The sequence below is a fragment of the Kryptolebias marmoratus genome, linkage group LG2, assembly GCF_001649575.2.
Source record: "Kryptolebias marmoratus isolate JLee-2015 linkage group LG2, ASM164957v2, whole genome shotgun sequence".
Taxonomy (NCBI): Eukaryota; Metazoa; Chordata; class Actinopteri; order Cyprinodontiformes; family Rivulidae; genus Kryptolebias; species Kryptolebias marmoratus.
In genome coordinates, this window is record NC_051431.1 from 485,566 (window position 1) to 499,237 (window position 13,672).

Below are 13,672 nucleotides of genomic sequence, written 5' to 3' on the forward strand. Positions count from 1 at the left end.
CCTGTTGGAGCTCTAAACCCGGTCCTGTTGGAGCTCTAAACCCGGTCCTGTTGGAGCTCTAAACCCGGTCCTGTTGGAGCTCTAAACCCGGTCCTGTTGGAGCTCTAAACCCGGTCCTGTTTGCAGCTCTAAACCCGGTCCTGTTTGGAGCTCTAAACCCGGTCCTGTTTGGACTTCATCAGCTCAGATTTCACAGCAGATGATTCTCAGACTCAAACGTTTTCAAACAAATTCTTTTTAGTCCCATAAATCAGCTGATTTTGAGTCTTTAGATTTAATAATTTTTCTTATATTATTCCATCATGGCTACTTCCATAAACCTTGAAGAACTGGAGGAATTTTCTCATGATAAGAACTTTTAGGATACAGAAACCTCACATTTTACAAAATGTTGGATTTTTGCTCTCATCTCTAAACTGTTTTGTGAGAAAGTCTGGGGGGAGTTGGACGGGCTACGATATGAAAATTATTGTTCTGACTGATGTTTTATATTGTTTAGATACTATTAATCTGTTTTATGTCATATATGCAAACTTTTAGTGAATGAATACTTTTGTATTTTTTTGTACCACTTAAATATTTCCCTGTTAATAATAATAATAATAATAATAATAATAATAATAATAATAATAATAATAATAATAATAATAATAAAATTCTAGCTCCCTGCTCAAAGACTGCAGGAGGAAAATCATCAATTATAATATATATATTTACAAGATTAATGTTTTAATTGTGCATTATCCCTGATTAAGTACATGTCAAAATCAATATTTTGAATCAGATAATCAGGATTTAATATCTGGTAATCAGAACTGAACAGGAATAATAAACTGACCTTTTTGTACAAGTCTGAAGAATCAGCTAATGTCAAAATGGATTAAAATAAATCTTTTTAAGACTTAAATCATTAGAATTATTCTTTAAACGCAGAGATGACAGAAGAAGAAGGTTTTCCTGTGTCTGATGGGAGGAAGGTGACGGAGGCGCAGCGAGTGTCGCCGACCAACAAACCTCCTGATCGGAGAACCAGCAGATGTCCTGATGGAGCCGGAGCTGGGATGTTCTTTGAGTGTTTGGAGATACCAACAGACAGCAGGACGGCGGTGATTGTTCCTCTGAGAAGTTTGACCACAGCTCCGTCTGCTCTCATCAGAGTATGATCTTAGGCGGCGGGCGATATGCATTCCTACAGGTCTAATTAATATGTCCACACTTTGTGATAAACTTATTTTAAAGTGATTGTTTTTGAGCTCTCTTGTTTGTTCTGAAAGTTCTAAAGAAACTTTTTGTTACCAACAAAGAAGTCTGAGGGTTTGGTGAGAAGATTTTTTGTTTCATTCGAGTTTGATCTCAGGTTTCATTTAGACAGAAAAACAGCAAAGTGAGCCTCACTTTGGTTTAAAACAACTTTTCAGCATCATTTACAGGCCAGAGAAAGTGTCATTTCAGTTTGTAACCAGACAGAATTTACAAACCTGGAGCTCCTACTTTGTCCCAAAATGATTCAGGACAGGGACAAAGATGGAGAGACAAGACGTGAAATGGACCTGACTGATCGAACGTTTAACTGAACACAATCAACATTTCATCCACCACATATAAAAAGAGTCTGAACTCCTGAAGAGTTTACAGAGAATCCTCCGGAGCGCTGAAGGATATCTCCACTCAGAGAACAAACCTCAGTTTGGAGGGAATTTGGCAGCAGAAGCATCACGAGATAAAGAGAAAAGCTGCGATAAAAAAATAACAAACAAACGAAACAACCTTGAGCTCTGAAATCAAAGGAGGGGAAAAGAGAGAGGAAGGAAAACAAAACAACTCATTAAAATCCAACAAAGAGGAAGAGGACAGAGAGACGCTCAGGACGAGACAGAACCTGTTTGTCCTGCGAGGGACAGGAAACTGAGTAACACGGAGAAAGATAAAAAAAACAAAACAGAATAAATATGAAAATTTTTTCTGATTAACAGGAGCGACAAACAAACCCATAAAACCTGAGCAGCAACTTCCTGTTTTCTGATTAACTTCCTGTCTCTGAGTAACCAATCAGCTGTTAGCGTTATTTTATCCCAAACTGCAGACTCATCCAGTAAAAGGTCCAGAAGGTCCGAGTTAAAAGAAACAACAAAAAGAAACAGAGTAATAAAAAGTAAAAGATATCCTAACTCCTCCTGGTCTAGATGTAAAGGAATAAAAATGAGTCTTAAAAGAAGTTTAAAGGTTTGTTCCACAGTTTAGTGAAGCTGTACTATAAAGTATAAATACTCTTTATTATACTGAGGTTTAGCTCATTTCTGTTGCATGTGTAATTCTTTAATAAAGGTTTCAGTGAATTAGCAAACTACATTTTTCTGGGACTTTATTACAACTAGTTCATAATAAAGTTATATTTTCATAAATGTCATACAGACGATGTTTTGTCACCGAGTGGAAAACATAAACAGGTGTTCTGTGTTTGGCTCCAGGTGAGCACCTTACGTTTAAGGTTTCTCCTGCACGTGTGTGTCTGCAGCCACTCACCAAGAACCGGAGCTGCTCCGCGATGGAAAGCTGAGTTTGTCTCCAGGCACAAGTAACAAGTAAAAAAACTTAAAAAAAGAAAAGAAGAAGAAGAAGAAGAAGAAGAAGAGAGTTTGTGTGTTGTTGTTTGAGGTTACAGGGGGTGGACAGTTTCTTCTGTGTTATTGGGAGATGGCGTCATCATCATGAGTAGGATTTAAGTCCACTACAGTTGTCCCTCGAAGAGAAGCTCCGCCCATCCCTTCTGTCGACGATGACGGTGGAGAGTTTTTAATAATAACTGGAAAACATGAAGACAGAGTTGGGTTAGAGAAGGCGGAGAACTCCCCCTCCCTCCAGCTGTTTGACACGGCTGGTACCTTGCCCTGCAGAGGAGGAGGATGGAGGCAGAGCGAGGATGTTGGCTCCGCCCCCTCCTCCTCCATTGGTCTGTGAGCAGACGTTGGCATGGCGAGCGGCAGCTTTCTGCTTGTAGTGGTTACTGTGAAGCTTGTACTTCATCAGGAGGATGAAGATGAAGACGAGCACAGAGGCCACGATGATCCCGCCGATGATGATGATCATGGTGCCACCCAAGAACTGTGGGAAATAAAAACCCACTCAGTTAGTGAGCAGATCCTGTTTCTCTCTTAACTTTTAGTTCTTCTTTCATAACCTCTCCTGTATATAAGCATGACATTTGTCAATTATTTCCACATTTTAGTTCAAACAATCTGTTTAAATTTGTAAAAATGAGTAACTGAATTGATCATTTAACAGGAAACAGATATAATTAGATTTCCAGACTAGTTTATTTTGAAATGTCCATCTGAAATTCCAACATCCATCAGGTTTCTTCTAAAAAGCCTGACAGGAATTCTGAGAGGAACATGAAGAAAGCAAAGGAGCAGTAATAGGTGCAGTTCTTTTATGAAGTAAAAAGGGATGAAGTGGAACTATTTGTAACACTTGGGAAGTTTTAGTTTATGTTTTCTGCCATGTCTGACCACAGAGTGAAATAACCGTAAGTCAGAGATCTTTGGAGCTGAAAAAATGAATTCTGTTTATTGCTCCAGAGCTCAGTTTGGGATTAGACCGCTCGGGTTTTAGCACAAACCTGGTCTCGTATCGAGTGACAGCGCCCGTACTCTGAGTCGGTGGTGAAGGACACGCAGCCCACCAGCTTGGTGCCCGTCAGGGTGGTGATGCCGTCATCGTACACGGCCAAAACGCACAGCTCGTAGTCCCGAGACGACGCCAGGTCGTTGAGCAGGAAGTATTTGTGGTTGGCAGGGACCATCCTGAATGAAAGGAGGACAGAGAAGAACATTTTAATTCAGAGGGCCAGAAGAAAACCCTCTCTGGTTAAACAGCGTGTGCTTCAGTAGACATTTCCTTTGTTAATTCAGTTTTAGGATTTAAATGTTCATTTTCTGATGTCAGTAATAAAAGACATTTGCCACTTAAAGTAACTTTAATGAAACCAAAAACACAAATAAGCCATGAAGGATGGAGGAAAAAAAACATTTACAACCACATGTTGTTTCACATATAAAGAAAAACTGAGGATTTCTGCTGATGGAAAAAGGAGGTTTATAAAAACTAGTTTTTATAAAGTTTGAAAAACAATGACATCAGTTTATTTCCCACATGTCCACAGTCACTGAGCTCGAGAGTCCAAAACAACAATGAACCCATTTGTGTAGTTTTTATTTTTTCTGTCTGTCGGTTTTGTCTTGATCTTGTTTTTTGTTAAACTTTGACCATGTGCTGTGAATAGTTAATAACATTACAGTTTCTGGTGTGAATAAAAAACAAACAAACAAACATAAACAGAGCTACGGCTGTTTTCAGCTAACAATGTTCTCTCTGGATGTTCTCCAGCAGGAGTTTCTTTAGAACCTTCTGGACAGAGATGTTAATACTTTAATAACCGGAGGAGACAGATCTTCAGAATGAATAACTTCCTTTTGGACATCCTGGAACACTTTATTAAACTTTATTCAACAGTTTATAATGTTGTAAAGCCTCAGGCTGTTGAGGACAATAAATGATTCGTACTTTTGTAAGAATAAAATCTGCACACTGCACTCCCAGAACTTCTTATTTTACTCCAGCTTCTAGCATTTCTTTTTGTTTTAAGTTTGAGTCAATTTTGTTTTTATACACTTCAAGAAAAACTACTAAATGTTTCATAGTGTTCAAGCAACTAAAGTGTGAAACTAACAGCTGGTTTGTGAAACGCGCACACACACACACACACACACACACACACACACACACACACACACACACGAAGAATAAGGATTTCTTCCAACCTTGTTTTCACAGTTTGAGCTCGTTAACAGGGCTGCAAATTAATGAAAACACCAGTCTAGTTTTTATTCAACTTAAATTAAAAACTGTGGCCAGAGTCCCACCTGGATCCTCCGGACTTCTTTTTAAATTACAACAAATCCCCGTTCAACTTCTTCTGGCTTCTGCTCCAACACAAAAGTGACTTTATGATTTTAACGTTCATATAAACTCTCAGCCTGCAGCTCCTCCGAGTTAAATAATCTTTAACGTTTTTTATAATTTGATGTCACTTTGGATCCGGTTTCACTGCTGACAGAAGAAAGAAGATCAAATTCAACATCTGAGCAGGAATAAAACACTTAGATTAGGTTAAAAAGTGTCATAAATATGAATTTTACTGTTTAATTCTTTTAATCTAATGTTTTAGAAACTGAAAGGATGTTTAGTTTCGGTCGAACGTTTTCAGGTGCCACCCCAGGTTTTGTTTTATTTCCACAATAAAATGTTGACTTCTGTGTTTGCTTTCTTTAATTTCCCCCTGTCACACTGCTGTTCTTTCCTCTGTCGGCCTAAAATGCCTATGATCACTGGGTTCAATCCTCCTCCTGTAATCAACACTTGTTGGCTCCTTATTTTACATATTTGTGCTGAAATAGCAGCTTTGCTTTTCGTAATGACTTTTCCATTTGAGCCAAAGTGAGAGACGAGTGGAGCTGGAACACAACGTTTTGACAAGAGGAGGATGAGAAGTGGTTTCCAACGACACAAAAGATTAAAGTTGAAGAAGAAAATTGAAGGAGAGGGTGTATCCACGGAGACAAAAAGATAGACGGAGCAAAATAAAAGCAGCAAGTGAAAGGGATATTGCTTTTTTAGTTACCGGCTTGAAAAATCAAAGGGTACAAGCTGGATTGAGACGAAGAAAAGAAAGATGAAGAGGAGAAAAAAGGAGAATATTACAAAGGAGTAAACAATCAAAGACAACAAAACTGGGAAGGGATGAAAACAGGAGACAGAGAAGACAAATATGGAGGACAAAAAGTAACAACAGGAAACAAGAAAAAACAAGAAAAGAAAAAAAAAAATCATTCAGAGATGAAAAAAGACAAAAAAAGGTTTACAGGCTGACATTTTACTGAACAGCCAGAAGAAAACCACAGCCGTCAGTGGATTTGAATGATTATAAAATGTTTCTGAGGGTTTTAACCACTTTAAAGGTGGAGATGCTGTTTTATTAACTGTCTGAATCTTAAAACATTGATGTACAGATAAATTGACAAACTGTTGGGTTAACAAGAAACCAGAAAACAAGCTGCAGAGAATCAGGTTTGTTCAGATTCCTCTTCTTTAGCTTTCTGATAAGGGTTGTTTGTTTCTTTGTTCAGTGTTTAACTCAATAAAACAACCAAAATATATGAGGCATACAATGAAAATACAGACTATTCTACTCTATTATTCTGTCGTTTATTGTTGGGTCCCAAAGGACAGTGATAATCAGGATTATGGTTGAAAATCAGCTTGTTGTGAAGTAAAAACTGTCACTGTAATCAGATGTTCTCCCTCCTGTTTCATCAGTGGTCTCCTCCTTAAAAAAGTATTTTAATCCTCTGTTTTCTCTGATTTATGAAAAACTTTCACATCTCACAAATCAGCACAAAATTCCCTTGAAACCAAAATCCAACAGTGATTCAGCAAACCTGAACCTTGAGTTACCGTCAGGCTTATTCACTACGAGGATTTAAACAACAACAACACTCAGTAAATATGATCAGACTGGCTGAGTCATAACAACAACAACAACAACAACAATAATAATGATTTCAACATAGAATTTTTTTTCCAAAATAGATAAAAAATGAAAAAAAAAATGATTAAGTCATTTTGAAAGGTACCGATACAATTATTGATTTTAACTCAACACAAATTAATTTTCTTCCCTAAAGCTCTACAGTCATTGAAGGCTTTTATTTTGTATTAATCTTAGGTTTGACAGAGACATACTCTTATTCTGAAGTGCGTCTATGAGCATTTCCTGTTTGAATTTTTGTACTTTTAAACCTAAATCTTGCACAAGTTTTTATTTCTTTCTTCTTGACTGAATATTTCTAATTAAGACAAAACGGCTCAAATTCTACCAGCTCTAAGGGGGTGGCCATGTTGGAATAATATAACAAAGAAGAACCTGCTGAGTCACTGGTTACCATGACGAGTTCTGCCTTTACTGGGGAGGAGCAGAGCACAACAGCACTGTCTATCAGACAGGCAGACAGAAAAACAAACTAGAAACTGAGCCTCAAACAAACTGCTGCTGCTGCACCAAAAAGATGTTGAGACAGAAGCTTCTGGTAGCCGTATATCTATTTTTTATTTATCCACCGTGTTTAATGTAGGAGATATGACAAGTTAAAAAGAAATCTCTGAGCTCAGATTCTGTGGAAGTCAATGAGAGTTTGGGTGTGTGACCTCTGACCTCTGGGGGGGTTAAAGAGGAAACCATCAGTCCTCCAGCAGAGACTCACTGGGTGGAAGACAAAAACACAAACTCTATGATTTGCAGGTTTTTTTTCAAACTAAGAATTGAAGAAAATGAAAGACTAATAACTGAATAATCATGAGATGTTTCAGTGTTTATGTAATAAATTAAACTACAGTATTTCTTCATAAAACTTTGCATACATCAGAGTTTCTTTGAGTTTCACAAGCCAGCAGTGGAATCCTTTGTCAAACTGTAGTTAGACCTTTATGCTCAGTATTTAACACAACTTTCAGTCAGTTATTTCTCTGCAGCTTTCCAAAGGAATGATTATGTTCCAGAGGTAATGCTGACATTTACAAGCAGGAAGACTGTGGTGCTGAGCGAGCAGGAAGTGCAGCAGAAATCTCTGCCAGGAGAGCAGTTCTCCTAACAGCAGAGTCTGGAAATGCTCATCAAATTGACTGTGCTGTTGGAGAGCTGAAACAGTGCCTTATCTCTTAATCAATTCAGACCTGAGACCTCGTTAAAGGAAGGAAAGAAATAAACACTGTTGTTGATGTGGAGGAGGAAACTAAGTTTCACAAAACTTGAAGGTTTTCTTCAAAACTAGACAAAATGTCACCTGTGCACTAAAACTTATCTAAGCCACATTAAACTTTTGTTTTTTTCTCTTGTTAAATCTCAGTAAAGTATAAATGTGTTTTAAGAAGAGACTTAAAACACCTAAAGTTGGTTTGAATGAAACTCTCAGAAAGTAATCACTGGATATGAAATGATTAACTCAATTCAAGATGGTCGCCACATTCAGTCAACTTTAGAAAACACAAGAAATGGCTCTAACTCTGTCAGTTTTTTTAAAATATTGAGCTAAAACGTGGTGTGGTAGCAGATGAGAGTCGTTCTCATCTTCTCCTCTGAGCGCTAACAGATCGCCTAAGATATTTATCTGAAGTGTTGACATGAAAGGCAGGAATTTGACTTTCATTTTTGAAAGTTGTTCCTGTTGTTTTAATGCTGAAGCCTGAGGTGACGTTTCTCATTGAGATGATAAAGTGCGTTGGACTTTATTGACTGATTCTGCATGATGAGTGAAGCACAAACACTGCTGCAAGTCCTAAAAAGACATACATCCATAGTTTTGTGTTTCTTCTACAGAAACTATTGGAGTCCCCGTCAGCGTTTCTGCATCATTATGAGCAGAAAGTTCAACAGAATGGACCCGATGTGCTGAACAGACAGAGAAGTATCAATGTCTGTTCAAAGAAAAAAGACATCCGCACATCAGCGCTTCCACTTCCTTTATGACCGGAGACGAGATTTTACCTTTAATTATCTGGAGTTTAGCTGCGGCTGCCTGTTCCAGCAATTTAAAAAAAAGGATTAAAACCAGGTGCCACTTTAAGATAAATCCTTAAACCTGAGTGGAAAATGTCAGGAGGAAAGGAGAAGCAAATTTGTCAAAAGGGTTTGAAGTTAGAGAGAAAAAGAAGAGATGTTCCTGGATTTGAACGAACACACTCCTAATTTAACAATTTCAAAATTTATTGGCAAAAAAAAAAAACTGTAAAGGATTTGTAAACATGTCAGGAATGATTATTTTTGTTATTTATTTTTGAGTTGATCAGAACTGTTTTTATGACACAAGTTTTGATAAATCTACTCTGCAGACTAACTGGCATCAAAGAGTAACGATTTGAATTTTCTGTTTGGTAAAAGGAATATTTTGTAGACGAAGACTAAAGGTTTCTCTAAAAAGCTTTGTTAGTAGAGAGGCTTGGAGGCAGTCTCATTAACATAGATACATGTTTTTATAAGTAACACAATCAGTACTACTTTCTACCATTTAGTCTAAAATATTTGAAAAGAAAAATGTATTTCCAAATCTTTTACACAAAAAAAGAGACAACAGTTTGCCTTTTTTTCTAATAAGACTTAAAAATATGGAATAATATTCTGTTTTACAGAATGCAGCTTATCCTAAACATATTAAATCTAATGTCTAATGTCCTTGTAACAAAACAAAGTCTGTAACGAGCTCGTCGTGCAGCTGTGGCAGAATGGACTTAAAGTCAGAAAGAAAACAGAAAAGCTGCATGATAACAAGACCTGACAAACACTAAGAGTGACATCTGACCATGAAAACCAAGGAGTAAATATAGACTGGGAGGGCTTAAAGGTGATTAGAAACAGAGGTGCTGATTACTAACGGAAGCCAGGTGAAACTAAGGATCATTAAAGAAATCGCAGTGATGGAAAAAACAAACTCCAATGAGTCACTAACAGTTGCATCCCAGTGAGACACAAACTCAGCCAAACAACCAAAACCTGTCAGGATGTGGGTTTGGTTTGGTTTGTTCTTTGAGTTTTCCTTTGGGTTTATTGTTTCTTTTATTCTGGTATTTAGTCTTTGTTTCCTGTCGTTATTCACTTGTCCTCTGTCATCACTTGTTTACCTGCCACGCCCATCTCCACCTGCTCGTAGTTTGTAATCACTCACCTGTGCCCACTTCCCCTGATTACCCTCTGCTTTAATTACCCTCTGCTTTAAAACCTGCTCATTTCCTCCAATTACTATCTCCACCCAACCTGTCAAAACCAATTCAACAGAAACGGGAACAAACTCCAAACTCCAAAAACTAAAACCAAGAATCCCAAATCATGAAAGATCCAGCTACAGATTCAGAATCAGATCTTCAGCGTTTGGGTGATTTTATTTGTGCTGAACTTTATTTGTACACAAAGATCTAACAGTTAACAAAAATGTTTGTTACCTTTTAGTTCCAGTAAAGTATTTTTAAAAATGTACAGTTGCCCTTCATTATTCTAAATTATAATAAAAACATTAATTGACTAACCAGGGAGGACTGAACTTTTCGGTTGGTGTTCTGCCCCTTTAAGCTTCTGTGTTGCAGGACATAATTGAATATTTAATAGAAAATGGCACTCCATTAGTCATTTTACTTGTTTGTATGCTTATTTACATGTTATTTTTAAAGCAGCTTTTTATGACTCAGTCTCTTAATTCTTATTAAATTCTGCTCTGCCCAGAACAAACTTGCTGTTCTTGTCTCGTCGACACATTTCCTGAACTTTGACTCGACCTTGATGCAAATCCAGAGGGACAAAATAACTGACAGTGCAATGTCTGGCCTCAAACCTGAGCAGATATTGATTAAAAATCGGATGTAAAAGAATCAAGTGGATACAAAAACTACTCAGAATGAATGATAATGCTTCCCTGCATCTGATGAAAGTGCATTATCATTTTAGCTTCATATTATTATGTAAAGTTTGAGAAGTTAGGGCTCTTTTGAACGTTTTAAATCCCTGAAACCACAGTCCTATATTTGTACTACATCCCTGTGCAATTTTAAGACCCAGTTATTTCTTTGCTCACTCTGCAAGTGTGTGTGTGTGTGTGTGTGTGTGTGTGTGTGTGTGTTATACATTATTCAGGGGTCCGGTGGTGCAGGGCAGCTCCTATTCATTGACACTGAGCAGAGGTGAAGAAACAAAGAATGTGATAATAAAGCCAACTCTGACCCCCTGGGCCCTGGGTTTGTGAGTAAGCTGTGTGTGCATACCTGTGTGAACACCTGTGTGAACACCTGTGTGAACAGAGTAAAGATGGAACAACAAGGAAAGGGTCTTACAGACTACAGGTCAGTTATGGAGGTTTGTTCTTTAAGTGCTGCTGTGCTGGGTCAGAGGAACGGGTGAACGGGTGCCTAACGAGCACACGAGAAGATGATTTATTGGGAGGTAGATTGTGTGTGTGTGTGTGTGTGTGGGAGGGCGGTTACTGTAATATGTTCATAAATCACAACTTTTATTTTTTTCCACAATAAACAAACATGTCTCTTTTTAAAAGGTATCAATATTTCACAGAATTTTAACTAGAAATTCTAATAATGACATTACCCTTGTAGCTAAAGTTAAGATCCATCCATCCAGAACTTCCTGAGTCTGAGGTTCAACCAATCAGAGCCCTCCTTCCAACAACCTGGAGTAAACTTCTCCAGGGAGACGGAGCAGTGACTCCCAATAGTTGGGACAGTCAATAAAAAGCAGTAGTTTTGTTTATGTCTTTAAAAAAAGGGACAGTAAAAAAGTGATTTTACAACCAGGGCCCTCAAACCACAGACATTAAAATTATCTTAGCAGAAGATGGATAGTTGAATACATCTACATTTTTCATTCTGTTTGAATGCCTGCTTGTATGAAGAACTCAGAAGAATAGATGGCTACATTTGGAGCTTACAGCCTGTCAAGGTTATTCTTTATGCTAAAGCTTTCTGCTTCGTATTACTCTTGCCTTGGGCAGAGAATGCATAATAAAATTTATGACAGATCGGAGATAATTGCAGTTTAAATACAGTATGTCAGAAAGACAGTGTATATCATTTAACAGTTTTGAATAATGCAGTGGTCATAATGATGGAAAAAAGGACAAATGTCACGTAGGATTTAGAGAGAAAAACGAGCAGAAGCAGCGCCTCTCTGTTTCCTCGTGGCAGCTTTGTGAATAATGCATTGGCCACAACCCAAATGAAATAGAGCCACTTTGGATTTTTCATGAGGCGTGACACTAAATCCAAGCCATCATGGGAGTTAGATTGTACATCGACCGTTCTGTGTTCATATTCTGTATGTATGAGGTGCCTGAGAGGGCCCGTTCATTTTATGCTCCATTATTAATTGACACAGAGGAGAATCAGCACCTGCCCTCGGACACAGAAGCATATATCTCTTATTTTCTTGGAAGGAAAAGTTGTCGGTTTGATTGCTTTGCTGGCTCAGCTACACACCCTGTGAAGCAAACTCATTTCTATAAAACTCTGGAAAAGAGACTTTGCTTCATCTGTTTGATTAAGGAAAACGACTCCTGCTCAGGTATGAGTTTTTGTTCCTGTCTTCATGTGAAAAACGAGAGCCTTCGTTTCATTTGTTCGATAGCTCAAAATGAATAATGTTAACTGATGGTTGCAACAAGTATCTGACTTGTTCGTGAGGATTAAAGACAGAAGATCTGGGGAAAAAAGAAAAGAGTTTGGGAGAAGATGGCAATTTTTTTTTTACCAGCGACAACCAACTGATGTCTAACGCAAAGTGATTATATTTCCAGATCAAGCACAGAATATGGCAAATATTGAAGGAGGAGATAAGATAAATGGGAAGTAGTGTTTTTTAACTTATATAAGTAGTTTGAGAGCCATAGCTTAAGACTGAGCTCCTCAATGAACAAATTTACCCAGAGAAATATAGTTTGCTTTAATCAAAGCCACGTCAGCGTCTGGATAACTGACTGACTGGAGCAGAACAGATTTTCTATCAACCAGAACAATAAATTGATTTTCTGTGCCAAATTTTCACTTTAATTGAGAAAATTTGAATAAGTTAATGAAAATTACATGAATCAGAAGATAAAAGGAGGCTATTCTTTTATTTGAAGCCTGATAACAAAGAGTCTTGATGTCAAATTATCTGCTTTTTGTTCACACAGGTTTTCCTCTGATTGGCCAGTGTTTGAGGCTTTGTTTGAATGATTGGTCAGCTGATTGATGTTAGACAAAACTGTCAAAAGGTCTGCCCAAAAACAATTTTAGTTTTGAAACTTTTCCAACTAGGTGGCACAACATGGCAGTAAGAAACAGTCATAAAAGAGGCAGGCCAAAAAAAACAGTTTCAGTACCATTTTATCTTCTTTACTGTAGGATTCATCTAACATCCTTTCTGCTCACACAGAGGATCACTTCACTGTCCAGTTTCAGGTCCAGCAGTTATTCCCAGTAATTCCAGAACTAGAATGAGAGGTCCAGTCTTTAGTTTTCAGACCCATTTCCTCTGAAATTAGTTTCCTGACAGGCCCTGCCACATTCTGGATTTTAAAACTAAAATGTTTTCCAAACCTCCGTTCCCTTCATTTCAACTTACAAAGATCATATGCCCTGGATGACAGAATCTTCTCCAGCTCTCAGCATCCACCACAATGATTTGCTTGAGTAATACTTGTTTTTGTACATTTGCAATATTTTAGTCTCACATCTTTAATATAATATTTTGTTTTATTACTCTGTCATTGTATTTTTTCCAATTGCAAATTGCTTCTTACCAGTGCATCTCGTTTACAGTGTGATTTTATTGCCGTGCATGTTGATTTTATTGTCAATATTGTCTTTATTTATATTTGTTTGTGTCTGCTTTGCTTTGTGAAGCACTTTGAATTACATTTAGTTTTGAGAAGCGTTACAAATAAAGTGATGTTTCAGTTATTCTTAGTAGTGCAATTTATTGGTAATATACTGAACAGAATGTTTTTCACTTATGTTGTTTGTAGTTTCACTTTGTTTTCTGTTAGTGGCAAAAAATACCTCAGAACCATCCATCCATCCGCCC

The 13,672-nt window shown here is 37.5% G+C and overlaps 1 protein-coding gene across 2 annotated transcripts in view; it reads right to left on the reverse strand.

Moving 5' to 3' along the window:
* Nucleotides 1–13,672, reverse strand: part of si:cabz01090165.1 (uncharacterized protein LOC100333421 homolog) — a 304,518-nt gene that overhangs the window by 10,512 nt on the left and 280,334 nt on the right. For both annotated transcript variants that reach the window (XM_017431082.3, XM_017431081.3), the window contains exons 12-14: nucleotides 3,620–3,803; nucleotides 2,883–3,102; nucleotides 2,524–2,803 (exon numbers count right to left, since the gene is read on the reverse strand). In XM_017431082.3, the coding sequence (XP_017286571.1) occupies nucleotides 2,685–2,803; nucleotides 2,883–3,102; nucleotides 3,620–3,803 (523 nt within the window). In that variant the 3' untranslated portion in view covers nucleotides 2,524–2,684. The remainder of the gene's footprint in view (nucleotides 1–2,523; nucleotides 2,804–2,882; nucleotides 3,103–3,619; nucleotides 3,804–13,672) is intronic.